This window comes from Artibeus jamaicensis, unplaced genomic scaffold (genome assembly GCF_021234435.1).
Source record: "Artibeus jamaicensis isolate MK-2021 breed Jamaican fruit bat unplaced genomic scaffold, CSHL_Jam_final contig_519, whole genome shotgun sequence".
In the NCBI taxonomy this organism is placed as follows: Eukaryota; Metazoa; Chordata; class Mammalia; order Chiroptera; family Phyllostomidae; genus Artibeus; species Artibeus jamaicensis.
This window is the reverse complement of record NW_026521871.1, coordinates 44,798,631-44,816,929: the sequence shown is the minus strand read 5'-3', so window position 1 is coordinate 44,816,929 and position 18,299 is coordinate 44,798,631. Positions and strand designations below refer to the sequence as shown.

The following is an 18,299-nucleotide window of genomic DNA, read 5'->3' as shown; positions in this document are numbered from 1 at the left end:
GCAGGACTGAGCCCAGGGAGACACTAAGCTGTGGTGCAGATTCAAAAGTGGCTCAGCTGATTCTAGACAGAGCTCTGGACGGGGCTGGGAAGGCCCTTTGAGGCAAAGGGGCTGAGTTTTTATATCCCCACATTGGTCAGCTGTTGGAAGGGGCTATCTCATGAGGGTTGGAACTGTCAGCAAGGCAGCCCAGCAGGGGCCAGTGACCAGAGAGGGACGTACCCGAGAGCCGTAAGCAGCCAACTCTCCCAGCAGCTGGGAGAACACGTGAGTGCCTCTGTCCCAAAGGGGGATGTGAGAGGCACACCCCAGCACCCCTCAGTCTTTGCAAAGGCCTTAAGGTTATATTGGAATCTCTGGGTTCATCTGTGTGTGGGGCCATCTCCCACCTTGTTCGGTCTGGTGACCCTCAGTTGTTTTCTGCTTGTCCTTGGCCAAGTCACCCGTGTCTCCACCACTGACCTTTTCTCAGCTGCACAGTTCAAGGTCATGAAGAAGATCGCAAGACTAAACTGTCAGAGATTTGGGTCGTGCCATAAGCCCTGCCATGACTGGTCGTGATGAGCAAGTTTGGTAGCGAGTTTCAGATGCTCTGCTAGTGCCTTGGCAGTGATAGCTGCTGATGTCAGAACTGTGAGCTCTGCAGAAAGGGCATGGGGAACGCTGTCTGTAGGCTCCACGGGGCTTGGCCAGGGCTTCCTGTAGAAGGAAACTAACTTCTCTGAACCTCGCATCCAGAGGGCACCTCTGTGTTGCTCAACAATGGGTTCAAACGTGCGTTTTATTTTCTCCATAACACTGAGCCCATGGATCCCAAAGAACTTGTCCCGGGCCAGGGCCTTTTATAGTAACTAGTGGCATGTCTTTTGTCTTCTAGGGGCCAACATGCCCTACCAAGCACAGCCCACCAGCTACGACTATGACGCCCCACTGAGCGAGGCAGGAGACCTCACCGAGAAGTATTTTGCTGTGCGAGATGTTATTCGGAAGGTGGGTGCTTTGTGTGGTTTGCGGCGGGCTGGTCTCAGACAGAGCCTGCCTTGGACTTCCTGTGCTGTGTGGACGACTTCCTAGAGCTCTGGGTTTCAAGGGACAGCTGAAGGGAGGCATCAGAGAGGCTTGGCCTTGAGCCTTGGTCTCCCGCTGGTGAAGACTGAGCCTGTGAACAGGTTACTCCACCAGTCCATTCCCTGGTGAGACTGGACCAGCAGCACTAATTGTGCTGTAAAGATTAAAAAGAACCTGTGGAAGGCATCCCACTGTCCCGTGAGTGGTAGCCATTACTATTATTGATACTTAAGGTGAGAAAACGAGTGTCCCTATAAACAGTTAAAGCGTAGGGGAGAAAACCCACAAGCACAGGGAGCAAGGTGCCAACGTGAGCTGTCGGGCTTCTCCCTGGGGCAGCGCTTGCTGCCACCTGAACTGCTTCGTCCTGCTAATGCTGTGACCTTTCGAGGCGTCCACAGCACTCAGGTGGGGTTTCCTGTCTCTGCTGTGGGTTAAAAAAAAACCCACAGTTTTTCTGCTCAGTCACCTGAGTTTTGAAGTTATGAAAACACAGGTTTTTCTGCCTATAAATGGTATGACTGGTATGGACTATTTTTTTTGTTCTATGCATGCTCTAGTCTCGACTTAAGCGTTAAGTGTCAGAATCTATATAATAAAATACATTAAACATATCGACAGATATGATCTAGACTTATCTGAGAATTTGTCTATTTCATTAAACTTTCAAACATATGGTTAAAATGTCGCTCAGGTTATTTCTGACTGCGGGTTTGATTACTGCAGGATTTGGCTTGAGGATGCCCAAGCTCTGTCACAGGTCCATTCTCCTCAGAGCTCTCTGTTCCTGTCTTTATTATTTCCTTCCTTTGTTTGAAGTGTAGCTTTTTAATCCAGCCTTCTCCTTGTGTAATATAAATACTCAAGGTCATACATTTCCTTCAAGTACTGCTGTAGTCTGATAAGTTTGAACATGTAATAAATGAATTATAGTTTGCTTGCAAACATGCTTGTTTTGATTTCTCTTTGCCCCTTGAAATATTCAGAAGTGGGTTTTTCAATTACTGAGCGTAAGTATTTGTCTAGTTTGTTGGTTTCTAACATATTTGCGTCTGTTTAGAGAACATAGTCTGTATGATACCAAGCCCTAAAAATTCATTGAACCTAATCTTAGAGCCTGGCATATACCGATGTGAACAAATACTCCATGTGTTCTGGAAAAGACTAGGTTTTATCCTTGTCGTATATAATCTGTATGTGTGTTCATTAGATTAAGCTTATCAATGAGGCTGCTGATATTTTTGTTATCCTTCCTAATTTTTTTATCATTTTATTCTATTACTTATTGACAGGGTTGTTTATGTATTTCTCTTTGTAGTTCTGTCACTTTTTAAATTTTTTTAATTCTCTTTCACAGTGCTTTAATTTCAACATATATATAAATATGTCCCCTATAGGTGGACTTTTTAAAAAAATCTAGTTTGAACATTTTTTGTCTTTTAACTGGTATATTTATTTATTTCATTCACTATAATTCTGGATACATATCAATTAATTTCAACCATTTTATTTTATAATAATCGATTTGTCCACCTTTTCTCTTTTGTCTTCAATTTATTACTTTCTTTTGGATTGTTTGAGTTTTTTTCCCCTTATTTCCCCTTTTCTCCCCAGTTTAGAAGTCATTCACTATATTTTTTATCCCATTAGTGGTTACCTACTGAAGTATAGAATATGTACCCCCCCACCCTCCCGGAAAAAAGCACAGCTCCTGAGTGTATGGCTCAGAAAGTTTCATGCAAAGTGAACACACCCCTGTAAGCAGCACACAGCACCCCCGGAACCTCCCACGCTCCCTCCTGGTCACTCACCTCCCTCCATCCCTCAGGTTCACCACCATCCTGACCTCTATCACCACAGGTTAGTTGCACTTTTTTTTTCACTTTATGTAAATAGGTTCGCACAGTACATCCTCCTAGATGTGCTCCTCAAAAAAGCTTGAACGTTCAGTTTTCACTTACGGTAATTTCAAGTCCCTCAATATCCTTACTTCCTCCGTAAGACCAGAACGTCCCTCTTGACCTATGTGATATTGTGTCATGCATTTTTGTTCTCTTGGATTTAGATTTCTAAATGCATTCTACTTCCCTCTTGGGGGAAAAAAAACCATAAGGCATTATTATAATTGTTTTAGACATTATTTGACGTTACCCACATTGTTTGTTTATTCACAAATAATTCTGCAAATATTTAGCAAGTTTCCTCGATATGCCAGGTGCTGTTTTGGCTGCTTGGTATTATATATACAGGGTCCAGCACAGATAACTCCCTTTTATTACAAAATTATAAGCATGTCACTCTGTAACACAACAATATCACACTCAAGCACACCATATGCCATTTTAGGTAAAATGTTCAAATTACAACTATTAATTATTACACCCATATTATTACCCTACCAGCCACACTCAAGCAGGTGTTACTGCTGCCAGACCCAGTGTATAGGCTTCCTTGAGGATCAGGTGAAGCTGCAATGAAGATTTCAAGGTGGTGAAAAGCCGTGTGGGATATCCAGGGCCAGAGCCGTCCATGCAGAATGCAGCCTGGGAAAGTGCATGGCATTTTTAAGGACTAGCAAGGAGGCCAGTGTGGCTGGAGCTCAGTAAGTGAAGAGAGAGAGAGTAGTAGGAGATGACGTCAGAGAGATCATGGCGAACTGACCCCTCAGGGCCTCAGCGGCCATTGTAAAACTGACGGGCTTTGAATGAAACGGGAACTCCTTGTAGAACTGAGCGGAGCGGAGCAGCTGACTCAGGTTGCAATGTTGAGACTAGGCACTGGGAGACATCCCCGGGGTAGGGAAGGAAAACCGATTAGAAGGCATTTGCCGGGACTTCGGTGAGACGGGCTGTGGCTTGTGAAGGTCATGGAAGCTGGTTGTATTCAGACTCTCTCACGGCTGCTTCCCCACAGCTACTAGTACCGAGATTCGCCTGGAGTGCTTTAAATATTTGATTTCATATTTTACATGTAAATGTTGAGATACACCGACTTTTTGGAACTGTTGTTTTTAAGTGAGGTGGGGATTTAACTTTAGTCACCTCTCTAACTTTATTCAACCAGTGACCAGCTGGTTACCCCAGAACCTGTCACTGAGTCATCACTTTGCCACTGATGTGATGTTCCCATTTCATGACCTACTTAATTTCTTTAAGTAGTTGGGTCTGTTTTTGAGCTTGCTTTTGTCATTGATTTTTTCCCCTCCTTTTCCTATACCAAACTGGTTTCATTGTTGCCTTTACTATGTTTTATTATCTGGTAGGACTAGTCTTCCACCTTTAGTCTTTCAGAATTTCCATGGCTATTCCTGCAAGTTTACTTCTCCATATAAACTTTGGTATTATTTTATCAACTTCCAAACAAAATTGCAAGATACCTGTTGATGTTTGATTCATTTTGTATTAAATGTATACATCAAATTAGGGGTGATATTTACAAGATTGAGTCTTAGCCAAGAAAGTGCTTTTTTAATTTATTCAAGTCTTCTCTGCTGTCCTTCCCATTTTAAGGTTTCTTAAAATAGTTCTTGTCCATATCTTAATATGTTTATTCCCCAATATTCTGCCTTTTAATATCACTTACAGTGGTATTCAGTGGTGTACAAATCAGTGGCATTCATTACATTTATAATGTATATTCATCACTGCTATTTCCAAAATTTTCATCACCCCAGAGAGAACTTCTAACTATGAGGCAAGAAGTCCCCATTTCCCCCTGCTCTCAACCACTGGTAACCTCTAGTCTACTTCCTGCCTCTGTGAATTTGCTTACTCTATATATTTCCCATAAGTGGAACCATATAATATTTTCCTTTTGTGTCTGACTTATTTCACTTAGCATAATGTCTTTAAGGTTTATCCACATTATAGCATGTATCAGAATTTCATTTCTTTTTATGTCTGAATAATATTCCATCGTCTGGATGTACCACCTTTTGTTTATCTGTGTATCTCATTCACCTCTTGATGAACCATGGGTTTCCATCATTTGGCTATTTTGAATAAGGCTACATTGAACATCGGGCCACGAGTGTCTGCCCAAACCCTGCACTCAATTCCTTTGAGTATACACCTAGCCGTAGTGTTGCAGACAGGTTTATTTTTAGAATAGTTTTCTTTCTGCAATAGTGAGCTTTTTGTATGCCTTACATAAAAAAAATTCAAATCAGATTGTAAAACAAATAGTTATATGGCCTTATCATCACGTCACATTTTTATTCTTCATTTCTAGCTAGTTCCTTCTATCCCTTTTGTCTGCCCTATAACTCATACTTTCCTTGACCTTCCCTGGTTCTTATGATTGATGGTTGTTAGAGTCTTTCCCCATTCCCCTCCATTTCCCTCTGGGCTGCTGCTATTCAAGGGTCCCTGCTCTACAAACCACCAGTCCTGGCCATTCTGACCATCACACTCTTGCACTGGAACCAGGCAGGAGAATTGGGGATGTCAGTGTGGACTGGCTGGAACGGGGATTTGTACGTCCAGTCTCAGTTGGACCTTTACCTATCTCTAGCTCTTTTGCACCTGGGTCTCTGCTCCTTGTCTAAGGTAAACCGCCACCGCTGTACTCTCCCCTTAACATACAGGTGGCATTATCTCCCACTTCACCAAGAGCACTGATGACATCGAATATGCCATGTGAAGGAACTTGAAGAAAGTGATGTAGTGCATTTCATAAATGCTTGGGATGCATTTCAGAAAGGGTACGGAATGAGGCAATCAAAATGAATGTGCATTTAAATGAGTAAAAAAATATCACAGTTACACAAACTTAAAAGATTAAAATCATCACAAAACTTAATAACATAGTTTGGCTTTATTAACTGTTTGAAACACCTCTGCCGTCCTTCTTCCTTACAATTGTCTGCGCGCTACTCCATTGTCTCTTCTCACGACAAACACGTTTGCGATCTTTGCCTCTACAGAAAGTGGAACTCTTTCTCTTTAGCGTGGCTGATTGAAATGTATTTTGTAGTGTTGATAGTTTACAAAAACAGAAAGCTTCGCATTTTGTTACTGATGATGATATACAGTGGTACCTTGGTACTCACCATTCATTCATTCTGGAACTCATGACAAGTGCCAAAACCAAAGAGTACCCAACGACGAAGCATTTTCTCTTGTGGGGCGGTATGACTCATACGAGCTCTAGCAAGTGCGATGAGTCCTGAGCAAGCACCAAGAGCTGAAACATTTTTTTTCTTGTCAAAATGCAACGGGTACAAGGTGTGACAAGTTCTGAAGCTGACAAGTACCGAGGTATGACTGTATACATATTTAGGATTGTTATCAAAATTGGGGAAATCTCTCAAGTTCTTTCATATGTGAGCTGTAACATTTGGAAGAAATTTCCGTGGACAGGTTCTGACCCCGTATGTTTCCGACCTTGCTTCTCCTCCGCAGCTCACGTACTTCTGAGGCGGGTGCCTTAGAGCGTGATCGTGTTGAGTGAGTCGGCATATTGAGTGTTGGGAACACTCGGCTGGCGATACCTTACCTACTCTTGGAAGTGCCAGTGTACCGTGGATATGTATTCTGTACCCTAATTAGGTAAATCCCCTCCTTAGCTCCCCTGTGGTTGAATCCAAAGAGGCCTGCAGTCACTCTAAAGCCTCTGGGCAGGAAGAGAGTGCGTGACACAGGGAAGCTGGTGCAGAAGGAGACAAGGCTCTTTTGGTTAAAGACAAGCCCATTGTGGTTAAATTTTACTGTTTTGCAGATTTTACAAAAACCTGTAACCACATGAGCACACTGATAGGACCTTGCCTTGGGACACTTCAGGATGCAGAAGATGAGTTAGGAAGCTACTCTAGGAACCTGGGAATGAGGTGATAGCAGGGTAGCAGGGAATGGAGAGGAAGCAATGGGTTTTAAAAGATTTAGGAAGTAAAATCAGTAGGGTTTTGCAGTTGACCTCATGCAGATGAGAAAGAATGAGATGTTGATTTGTCCAGGTTTCAGCCATTATGAGATAACTGGATGGATATTCGGGTCAGCAACTTAGATGGGTTCGGAGAGTGCACAGGCTGGGGATCGGGAGGGGAAACAAATTCGGTCTGGGCTTGTTCAGCTCAAGACGCCTCCAGTGACGTCCAGGTAGAGGGGTCTCTGCAGGAAGTGCCTCACTTAGAGGGAGAAGCTCCAGGAATAAGTCACTAGGACAGGCTCAGATTCTGGGGCCAGCAGTGGGAGTGGAGGCTGAAATGCAGGGAAAGTTGAGATTGAACTCAGAGAGCTGAGCGAAAAGGGTCGTGGGTCAAGCAAAAGACTAACTTGGGGATTTCCAAGCTTATAACCAAGGGGCACAGCGAGATGAACCCATGAAGGACACTGATCCTTCAGAAACGAATGTACTTCAATACCTTATGATAGATGTAGCTTAACCTCTAGTCATCCTTTCTCCCTTTTCTCTTTGATATTTCAAGTTTGGAAGAGAGAAATGAATTACTTTAACAGTTGGCTCTTTCTTAGAAGACTTCGCAGACGGCCAGTTAGCTGGTGTGCTAAATAGTATTCAAAATATTGGCTTGCCTCCAGAGAAACAGTGGGATTGTAAATACCCCCTTCTAAAGCTCTACCAGCCACTTTCCTTCACTGAAGACTTACGGAGCGGAAGGGGTCTCTCCTTTGATCAACTTCTAGAGTCAAGGGAGTGGTGACGGGCAGTGTCTTTCGCTGACATGGACACCCAGGGATCACAATTTCCCACCAGGCCGCACAAGCCTGTGCTCGGTGGTGAGAGCTCCAGGCAATTCCTTTGCATGACTCTTCAGGCACGACAAAACTCATGACATTTGCAGTTTCTAAGGCATTCTCTTTGGTGTGGGCAAACTCAGCCAGACATGGTTAACACTTTGACCTCGAGGATGAACTGGCAGACTGTAGGGCAGCCCTCTTCCTCCGCCCTGCCAGTGCCTGAAGAGGGGAAGGGGTGAGTTTATTTTTTCATGCTTTAAAAATGGATTTCAGACCCACTTTTTAAAGAGTTTTCCATCAAAGAGAAGAATCCAGCTGACTTTTTGGAGATGGGTTATTCTGCTGAAATTAATCAGATTATGGTTGGAGGACCTTGATCGTGGAGTTGACCTTGGGATTCTTCGGGGTGGTTATTGGAGCTAGAAGTGTGGGGGTGGGGACTAGGGATGCAAAAGCGCCACAGTGATTTTCAATACTTTGGAAGCATAATGAAGTTTGAAATCTGCCTCAGGACCAGTCTGCAGAGGCTCATTGACTGGTTTTCCCGGTTTTTAGCTGGAATGACATTAGTTCAGTGGGTAGACACAAACTGTCTCTTGCAGTCCATGGTGCCGGTGGGAACACAGTGTTTTATGTCTGATAATTAAGGATGACAAAGTGAATATACTTAACGAACGATAGCCTTTTGAAGCATCACTGGCACCCTTGTGGCTCTAGTCTTTCCTACAGAGTTGGCTTTCCTAGTCTATCTTCCAGAGTGATTTCTCTAAAATGCTGATCCGGTCAGGAAGCCTTCGATGACTCATCCCCCATTTTCCTCAAGCCTTGTCTTTCATTCTCCCCTTCCTGTATGTGATTCTCTGGCCTAAAGTGAAGGCACTTCTCTGAAAAGGACGGTGCTGTTTCTACCTCCTGGCTTCTGCACATGCTGTTCCCTCTGCCTTTATCCTTCTAGAAAATAAGGACACGCCTCAGTTACCTTCTCTGGGGAGTCATCCTCGATCCGTCTTTCTGCAGTTTGCTTTCTACGCTTTGCTTTCTGCCACAACCTTTCAGTGTAGGAATCTTGAATACACTGCACCTCTCAGTGAGTTAGTTAACTTGTTTACACACATATCTCATGTTCTGTTAGAAACTGCTAATAGCCCCAGTTCCAAGCATAGGAACTGATGCAAAGTATGTTTGTTTGTTTTTTAAAGATTTTGTTTATTTATATTTAGAGAGAGGGAGAGGGAGGAAGAAAGAGAGGAAGAGAAGCATCAGTGTGTGGTTGGCTCCCACGTGGCCCCCACTGGGGACCATGTGCCCTGACTGGGAATTGAACCTGCGACCCTTTGGTTCACAGCCTGTACTCTATTCACTGAGCTATACTAGCCAGGGCACAAAGTATGTTTTTAATAAGACTTTGTTACATGAATCAGCAAAAACATTAGAGACTTTGGGGAAAGATCTTTGTGATTCCAAAGAGCAACTTCCTATATTGAATTTGTCTAGCTAAATAAGTAGGATGATAAGCAATATTTATGATTAATCTGAAAACTATGGTTAAAGCACAAGATTATTATGGAGAAATAAAGGTTTAGAAGTATAGTGTTGTCATGTATTTGTCTATTTATTTCCTGAAGCCTAAATTAGTTAAAAAGAGATTAGGATTGATATATGATGATAAGTGAAAATAGCTAAAATTATTTTTTAAAAAATGGAGAAGATTGTGGCAAATGAGACAGATGGAGACTTAATATTGACATTATAATGAGTTCACAGCACTGGTTTAAAAATCAAGATCCAAAGAGATAACTGAGCAAAAGAAAAAAAACATATACATTTGATAAGAACCTTGGCATATACTGTTAAGAATCATATAAAATGCTCATATCATTGACACAGTAACCCTTCACTTGGGGCTTTATTCAAAGTAAAATTTAAGCTAGGATAATGCTGTAACTATGAAGTTGTTCAGTGCAACAGTATTTTCATATTAAAAACTGGAAATAATTCAACTCCTAATATTGAAAATGTAGTTATATAAATTCTGGCATATCTATTTGAATATAATATGCAATAAACAAATTTATTGTCAATATTTGGTCATGCCGAAAGTACATTTGATAAGTGCCAGTAGCAAATTACAAAACTGTCTCTTACCTTTAGAGTATATATGTGTTTAAGGGGAAGGTCTATGAGAAAAAGTGGAAGAGAGTAGGTCTCGTGACGTGCTTCTGTTTTGGGAATTGTGTTTTGGAATGAACAGAAAACACCTTCAATTGTGGTTACCGCGATTGAGGCGATAAGACAGAGCAGTGGGGACAACAGTGGACATGGGGTCAAAAGGCCCAGCGCCTGCCCTTGCTTTCTTTACAACCTTGAGCGGATGCCTCAGTCTCGGGAAACATAATAGCTACGAGGGCTTTGGTGAGTAGTAAATGAGGCAACGAAACTGCCGAATGTCGGTTGGAGAAAGTTAGCTGAAGGGAGGGAAGAAATCAGTGATAATATTTTAAATGGATCCTAAAAGAAATAGCAGATATGTGTATTATTTTAGAGAGCCAAAGAAGCAAAAATAGGTACCACTGAAGGATTTTTAAGTGGTTTCCTCTGAAGAGTATAGCTAAAAAAACAGTGAGTCGAAGACTATTGTTTTTTCTTTTACCAGTCTTTTATTCTCTTCTTTTTAAAATTACTTTTAAAAAGGGAAAAAGACAGGAAGAGAGAGAGAGAAGGAAAGAAAGAAAAAAGAGAGGAAGGAGGGAGGGAGGGAGGGAGGGAGGGAGGGAGGGAGGGAGGGAGGGAGGGAGGGAGGAAAGGATCCTGAAAGATCCTAATGCAATCTACTTGGAGATGCCAGATGGGCATAGACTGTTCTAAGACCCAGGTCTTCCACTCATATCTTCTGATGTTAATATGTTAGTGTGTGTGTGTGTGTGTGTGTGTGTACATTTAATAGAGATTATGTTTACTTTTTAACTTTTTAACTTTCAACTTACAAAAGTTTCAAGAATAAAAACTGTACAAAGAACACTCGTATATTCATTACCTGGATTCACCATGTCAACATTTCACTCTATTTGCTTCATCATTTACCCCTCGCCTTCCCGCTTGTGTTTTCTAAGCCACTGAAGGGTTGTGTATCTCATGACCCTTCACCCCTAAATACTTCAGCGTACGTTTCATACGAATAGGTAGGAATGTGCTCTTATATGACCATGACAATTTTAACATTGATACAAAGTTTGAATCTACCAATAAGGTCTAATCTACAAATAATATTTTTCCTTCCCTAGTCTACCTCCCTGAAGATTCTGAACCTTTTTCCTTTTCTTCCGTCAGCCTGATTCTCTCTACTTGCTTTCGCTCTCCATTATGAAGTCTTTGTTCTGTAATTATTTGAATGATTCCTGGAGCTTAAAACACAGACGTACACAGACACACACTTATAAGTAAAAACTGAACCAGATCCTGTCTCGGAAGGAAGCCTTTTGTTCCTTTACCTTTCCAAAACAGCATTGGCACCATTGTTTCCGTCGCTGACCCTCCTTTTGAAAGATGCATTGTATAGGTATGTTTCCGAGGAGTTAACAGCCGTTCTTCTTTTCTGTCCTTTTTCACCCTGGATTATAGTTTAAAAACGTACCAGAAGGTCCTATCCCTCCATCTACACCCAAGTTTGCATATGGAAAAGTCGCTCTGAAAAAGGTAAGAAAAAATAATCATAGAAACGTTGAGAGTGAGGAAATGGAATTTAGCTGTTGGGAGTGAAAGTGTTTCACTAGGGTATCAGTTATTTTTCTGTGAACTTGTTTTCTGTGAGGCTGATGGGGAAGATGATGTTTCTGGGAACACGGGGGCACAGGGGGTGAAAGGATGGGTAAGCGTGTTGACAAGGTGAGCAGATGGGGCATGGAGAATCGGGAGGTGTTCTAGACCATTCAGGTCATTTTAAGTCAGTTATCAGTTATCCAGAGCAATCCCTTTGTGGGGATAACATGCCACCCTGTTGTTATGGCTGATAAGGTTCTTTTTTCTAATTCACCTTTATTTTAGGAGGTTCTCAAAAGCCACAGGCATTTTAATGGGTCTTTGCCCTAAATTATACACTCCCATCTCAAAATCGTGTGCTAACTTTTGTGGTCTGTAATCTACATTAAATGAGTAAATGAGACATCAGGGGGGAAAGGTAGAAATCCATCATAAATAAAAGTTAACGGCATTTTATTCTAGAAGAGAAAAAGAAGAAAGGTTGCATTTTATAGTCAGGAGTGACGTAAGCCAAAGTAACTTTGTTTTGACCATCAGTCTTCAGGTTTTCCCCTTTTATAATCCCTAACTCCTACATATGTTAACTCATAAGAAAAAAAAAAGCAGAACATGAGCAGTTGCATGTTTCTTACGAATCTTGATATTCTAAAATAGCATCACAAGTTTTTATCTTTAAGCAAAATGCCAAACACGATCGTGTGATTTTTTTTTTCCATTCATGAAGCCCTTTGATATTATGGTTGGTTGAGTTCTTGTAAGATTTTCCACCTAGTGTCAGATTCGTGTGTTACATTCCCCAGAGAGCGTGGTTGGCTGCCCTACCTGATAGGCATCTTTCTTTTAATCAAACTCGAATCACACCTGTAAATGGAGCATCTCCGACGTCTTCACTGCTATTGCTACTTAAGGAAAAGTTGGTTTGTCGGGTTTAGATCGGTGAGGATTTTCTTTTTCTACAACAGAAAGTAACTGCAGATGTTTAATACAACATTGCTAAAAACAAGTCTAGCTTGGTATCAAAAGCACATTCTGTTTACTGTGAAAAAAGATTGTGTGAGCAGCAAAGGCTTTTGGTTGTTAACTAAGTCCTTGCAATTTAATAGAGCAAGTCAGCCCATAACTGAATTAAAGGTATATAGAACTTAGTTACACAAGATAAACCCTTTACCGTGAGTTGTGTTTGTCCACGTGGGAAGGCACCCCAACGTGAGTAGCTGAACTGATAAAATCGCACTTACGATTTTTTATCTCAATGGTGCACTTCATCAAGGTAGCCTTGGAGAGTGCTTATGCAACTCCTCACCAGTATTATTGCCGTGGACAGTCCTGGGTTTAGAGCCAAACCTAACTGCGAATCCTGGCTCTGCCGTCACTCAAGTGAGCTTCTCTGAGTCCCTAACTTGGGGACCATCATGCCTTCCCCCCTGGGTACTTGTGAGGATTCAGGGAGGTTTGTGTGTACAGCTCTGTCTCCCTTGGAGTTTGCTAAGCACCCAGGGTTGGGTAGCTGTTATCACTGTCATTGTTGCACCAGCATAAGCATCCTGAGTTGCCGGGATACACAATTGTTTGGACTGAATGTATGTGTGTGTGTATTGAGTGGCTACTATGTACTGGGCTTTGGGGGATGCACACAGTACAAACCCAGATCTTCTGGAGATGACAGTCTGGCCAAGGGATGCAGCTGGTAAATGACGCAGGCGTGGAAGATATGCTGCAGACAAATGCAGAGAGCGCAGTCACCGGCCGGTACTTCTCTGTGGGGTGGTGGGGAAGGCTTCGAAGGAGGCAGCCTCTGAGCCTTGGGTTGCATTTATTTTAAGAGCCTTCAGGGAACTGACTGGGGAGCAGCACTGAGTGGAATTTGAACCATTTAGGTTTATTTAGGGGGTTGGTCAAATCCACTACTAACTTGGATCATTTGCAAAGGACAGGCTCGACTCTGATGACCAGGGAGGGGTGCACAGGGAATGAGTGAAGGCTGCTTTTGTTTCTTTTCAGTTAAAGACAGTGGAGGAATCGCTGAACATTCTGTGTCCCAAGGGGCCTATAAAAAGCGTCTATCCCTTGACATTTATCCAGGTGAAACAGGTAGGTTTTCAAAGGTAACACTTTTTTCTACTTGCAAAAAATGTGCTTTCTGCCCTGCCTTGCAATGTCATTGCCTCACACAGGGACCAAAATAGTAAGCAGATAAATCAGATCCCCTGTAACCCAACAGTGGGTTTCCTGGCTCCTTTGGCTTTAGATATTGCACGTTAGGCTGATTTTTTCCTGTATTTCCCCCATTTCTTCTTATTCTCACTCAAAGAAGTTATAGCTCAACCTGTTTTCAACATAATTGTGTGCTAGCTATAAATTGAGTGCATTTCTAACCTAACTAACCCTCCTCACTAGGTACCAGTGGAAAACCACTATTTTTGTACTCAAAAATGACAATTTAATTATTTGCAGTTAGCTCAGAGGTTTGAGACTGTGTTTTTACTGCATTAGGTTTGCAGAGAGTCTTTTTCCTGCTTTGGAAGAGAACAGAGACGAGCAGAGTTGTGTGGTGTGTGGGTGTGAGTTTAATCCCCAGGCACTGCCCCGTCTTTCATTTAAGAGCTTCCCCCACTTTTTATGTTGGAAAACTGCAAACCTGAAGGAGCTGCAGGAAGAGCACAGCGAATCTTAATTTAGGGTGTTTTGTCTCCAGTTACTATTCTTGCCTTTGTAACATTCTACAAGTTTCATGAGAATGTTTTACAAGGGACTCTTTGTACACTTGTATAATTTTATAAGAATGTTTTATTCCAGCAAATGTGGTGTGCCATAAATAAGACGAATAATTAAGCTCCCCCATCCCCCCCTTTTCATTAATATTGGACCGAGTTTCCTGTCTAATTTGAGCGCGCACCGGCTGCATGTGCGTGTCTTCATCTGTACATGAGGACATGCCTTCCCACCTGGCGCAGCCGTGCAGCCTGTGAAAGAAGACATGGATACTAGGGCAGCTGGAGCCTGGAAAGTGAATTCCAAGTTCGCGTATAGATAGACACTTTGAATCTCTGTTGTTTCTCAGGCTCCCTCCACTTCGTGATCTTGGACGGAGGCAGTGCTATGGATTGGGTGGGGCTCCCTGAGCCCCAGCTGTTTGGGGTCTAGAGCAAGCCCACAAAATGTTTATTTCCAATGAAACCCATGGAAGGCACAGCCGCAGGAAGTGGGGTGCAGCCCTGGTACGTCCCCCAACCCCCCAACCTCGGAGGCCTGAGCTACACGTTTGCAGGGAGCATCGCAGCGTCCACTCCCCTCTGGAGGCTTTTCACCAAGTTCTCCTCAGCCTCTGAGTTGAGACTTACCATTCTGGTTTCTTTTAAAAGAAAAAAAAAAACAAAACCCAAGAGATGAATGGAGATGTGGAGGTCAGGGAGGGAGGCATCCTGGGCTCGAATGTTCAGCACGGCTCCAGTCCCTTCCTGCAGCACAGGAACACGGGTTAGCATCTCTTTCAGCTCCACTTACCCGAGGTGCACTGCCCAGCTTTCCAGGCCCTGGACGTGAGGAACCTCCTCTCTGGCCCAGCTCACCCTGGCGAATGTCCAGAGCAGAAAGGTCACTCCCTGAGGCTGTGGGTGCTGTTGCCACTGAGGCCGACTGCCTGGGCCCCCCCTTTCAGGGCAGGAACACCAGCACCTGAAAGTATTTTCTGACTTAGCAGCAGGTTACACCCCTGCCTCTCGCTGTCTCCATTTCCCCTACTCCTGCCCTTGAAACAGTTTCTGATTGACTCTTGTTTTGCATGTTAGAGCAGGTATGGCCCAAGGACCTGGAAAATGCTTCACCGGACACTCTTGACGTTGTTGCTGTTTGTCTCTTTTGTTTGTTTGTTTGTTTGTTTTGGTTTGGTTTTTCGAGATAACAAAATATATGTTGTAGGATCCCCCTTGGAGATTCAGGGCGAATCACTGAGCATATTCCGGAGTCCCTTTGGCTCAGGCAGAAAAAGGATGTTTGATAAAAGTCTCTTCACGGGTCCTTGAAGTTTGCTACTGTGGTGGTTATTCCATGATCTAAAAACTGAAGCCAGCTCCCTTCTTCCCGATTGAATTTTTCCCAGAGCCTGGGGAAGCCTTCCATTCCTTACGGTCTTAGACATGTCACTTTCCCACACAGATCGAGAGCAAATGAGTTCTCTTAAGATGAATAGCAAAAATGATGAATTTTCCTTCCGTCCTTTTCTGACCAGTATTTTGGGTTTGTGCTGTACCGAACCACGCTTCCGGAAGACTGCAGCAGCCCAACGCCCCTCTCCTCACCCTTTGGCGGAGTCCACGACCGGGCCTATGTCTCTGTGGATGGGGTAAGCACTGTCTCGGGGCTGTGTTTGTCTGCCCCGGCAGGGGGTGTGTGGTCTGCACTTGGCAGCACCAGTCCTTTCTAATAGACATCCCAGACCTTAGCCCACCCTTCAGCCTCAGGCTCCGCCTCTTCTGGTGGCTGGCCCCAGGGTGGCTGAGCTGGCCTCACCCAGTCTCCATCTGCCTGAATCACCCCCTCCCGCATCTTAACCTGGAGGGCTGTTCTCCAGGCCCCACCCTCAGGGAAACCTTTCTGGTGTCCCCAGTCCAAGGCCATCCTCGGTGACTAACCACCGCATGTCACTCATGTCTTCTTTGCTCCTTGAGGAAAGGGTCCGATTTGTACATGCCAGAGTGGTGATTTGTTTAAGGAAAGTTATATTCTGAAAAGGATTGTTCATGAGAGTTAGAGCGAAAATTCACAAAGAACTTTGCTTCATAACAGATGCATTCCTCTCATTGAAATATTCATGGGAAAGAACACATGAAGAGATTTTCCTAACTAAGAAAATTTGTTCAGAAGATTTTTAAATTAAAACATTCCCATTATATTGTCATCAGCAGCTTTATTTTCCGTGGGAGCAAGTTCCTAAGACGTTATATGTATACTGATGACGATTGTTTCTTGGATTTCAATTTAGGAATTGTATTTTTGAATTATAGTCAGTAACTTTTTGGGGGGGGGAACTGGAAAGCATTATGCTGAGTGAAATAAGCCAGGCGGTGAAAGACAAATACCATATGATCTCACCTTTAACAGGGACCTAAACAACAAAACAAGCAAGCAAGCAAAATATAACCAAAGACACTGAAATAGAGAACAAGTGGGCAGTGACCAGAGGGGAAAGAGGAGGGAATTTCAGGGGAAAAGGGGAAGGGTTTACAGGAACAAGTATGAAGGACACGTGGACAAAAACTAATGGGAAGGAGGTGGGAAGCAACTGGGGGGGCTGGGCTGGGAGTACTTGAACAACAATTAAATTAATTAATTAAAAATTAAAAAAATAAAAAAACCTAAAAAAGAAACATTAGGAATATGGTGCTGCTAAAATGCCTGTGTTTTTCTTCACTCCGTTATATAATTTTCATGGTTAATGCATTGCATCAGGTATTCTGAGGTGAGAACACTCCACCTAACTCTCTGATTTTTATCTCATTTATTTGATTTTTATCTCCGCTCACCATTTTGTTTAGAAGCTTTTTTTTTAAAATGACTGCCTTTTGTGCTAGAGAACACAAACAGTTTCCTGCAATAAAAATCCTCCCCTGGGATCTTTTTGCTTCCATTCTCTCCCTATTAAAAAATAGACACAAAGCAGCCCTGGCCAGGTAGCTCAGTTGGTTAGAGAATTGTCCCCGATACACCAAGGTTGCGAGCCCATCCCCGGTCAGGGCCCATATGAGAAGCAACCAATGAGTGCATAAATGCATGGAATAACGAATCAGTGTTTCTCTCTATCTCTCTCATCCTTCCTCTCTTTCTCTCTCTAAAGTCAATTTTTAAAAGTAGACATGAAGCAAAACTTTCCCGAGCAGAGGAAACCAGTCTAGACCTTTCCTTGCTCAGAGCTGTGTCTGGTGACTTTCCTGTTTAGAAAGCTGATGGCTGGGACTAAGGGGCCATCAAAACATTTCCTCCCAAGTCTGGTGACTCTTCAGGAGGGAAAACAAGTGCTGAATTAACTGAGCGAACTGCCTCTCTGCTGATCTGCTCACCTTAGGTAATTCTCCTTTGACATTGAACCCACAGGTCCCCCAGGGAATCCTTGACCGAAGCAGCGTGATCACTCTGAACATAACAGGCAGAGCTGGAGCCACCCTGGACCTTCTGGTGGAAAATATGGGACGCGTGAACTATGGCCATTTTATCAATGATTATAAGGTGGGACCAGCCTCGCCGTTGGGAGTGAGGTTCAGAGGTTGGCAGGACTGTGCCTAAACCATCCGAGAAAGTTTTTGTAAATCTACTTTAAAACGCTCACACATACGTTTTTTTTTCCCCCTGCAGCGCTGTTATCAAAGAAGCAATTCTTAAAAGCACACACACGTTGTCTAATTTGATGAGTGAACCTACCCTGATTTGTTTTGCAACCTAGAAGTTGGGTTATTTTTGAAGGCCTTATTTCCTCTGCAGCTGATGAGAAAGTTGAGCTTTGCAGATAGAACGTTTCCCCTGGGTTTGAGTTCAATCACCCTGTAGAAAGAAACAGAAGAAAACCACTCCGCTGTGCTCTGCCTTTGCTTATAAAGCCCACCTAGCTCTCAAAAGGCACTCCCTTGCCCACGAAGCCGACCTGGCATTGGGTCTGCTCTGTTTCCTGGGTACGTACCATCCCCGACAGACCCTTAACTGTACCAAGCCTTGGTGCACTGCTTCTCTGCCTCGGCCGCTTACTCCGTACCCAGGTGTCTAGTCCAAGTACATTTTCCTCGCACGCAT

At 43.3% G+C, this 18,299-nt stretch overlaps 1 protein-coding gene across 1 annotated transcript in view; it reads left to right on the top strand.

Moving 5' to 3' along the window:
- GLB1 (galactosidase beta 1) overlaps nt 1-18,299 on the top strand; it is a 77,092-nt gene that overhangs the window by 37,972 nt on the left and 20,821 nt on the right. The window contains exons 10-14 of the mRNA XM_037148336.2: nt 878-990; nt 11,382-11,456; nt 13,521-13,610; nt 15,748-15,861; nt 17,610-17,741. Coding sequence (XP_037004231.2) covers nt 878-990; nt 11,382-11,456; nt 13,521-13,610; nt 15,748-15,861; nt 17,610-17,741 — 524 coding nt within the window. The remainder of the gene's footprint in view (nt 1-877; nt 991-11,381; nt 11,457-13,520; nt 13,611-15,747; nt 15,862-17,609; nt 17,742-18,299) is intronic.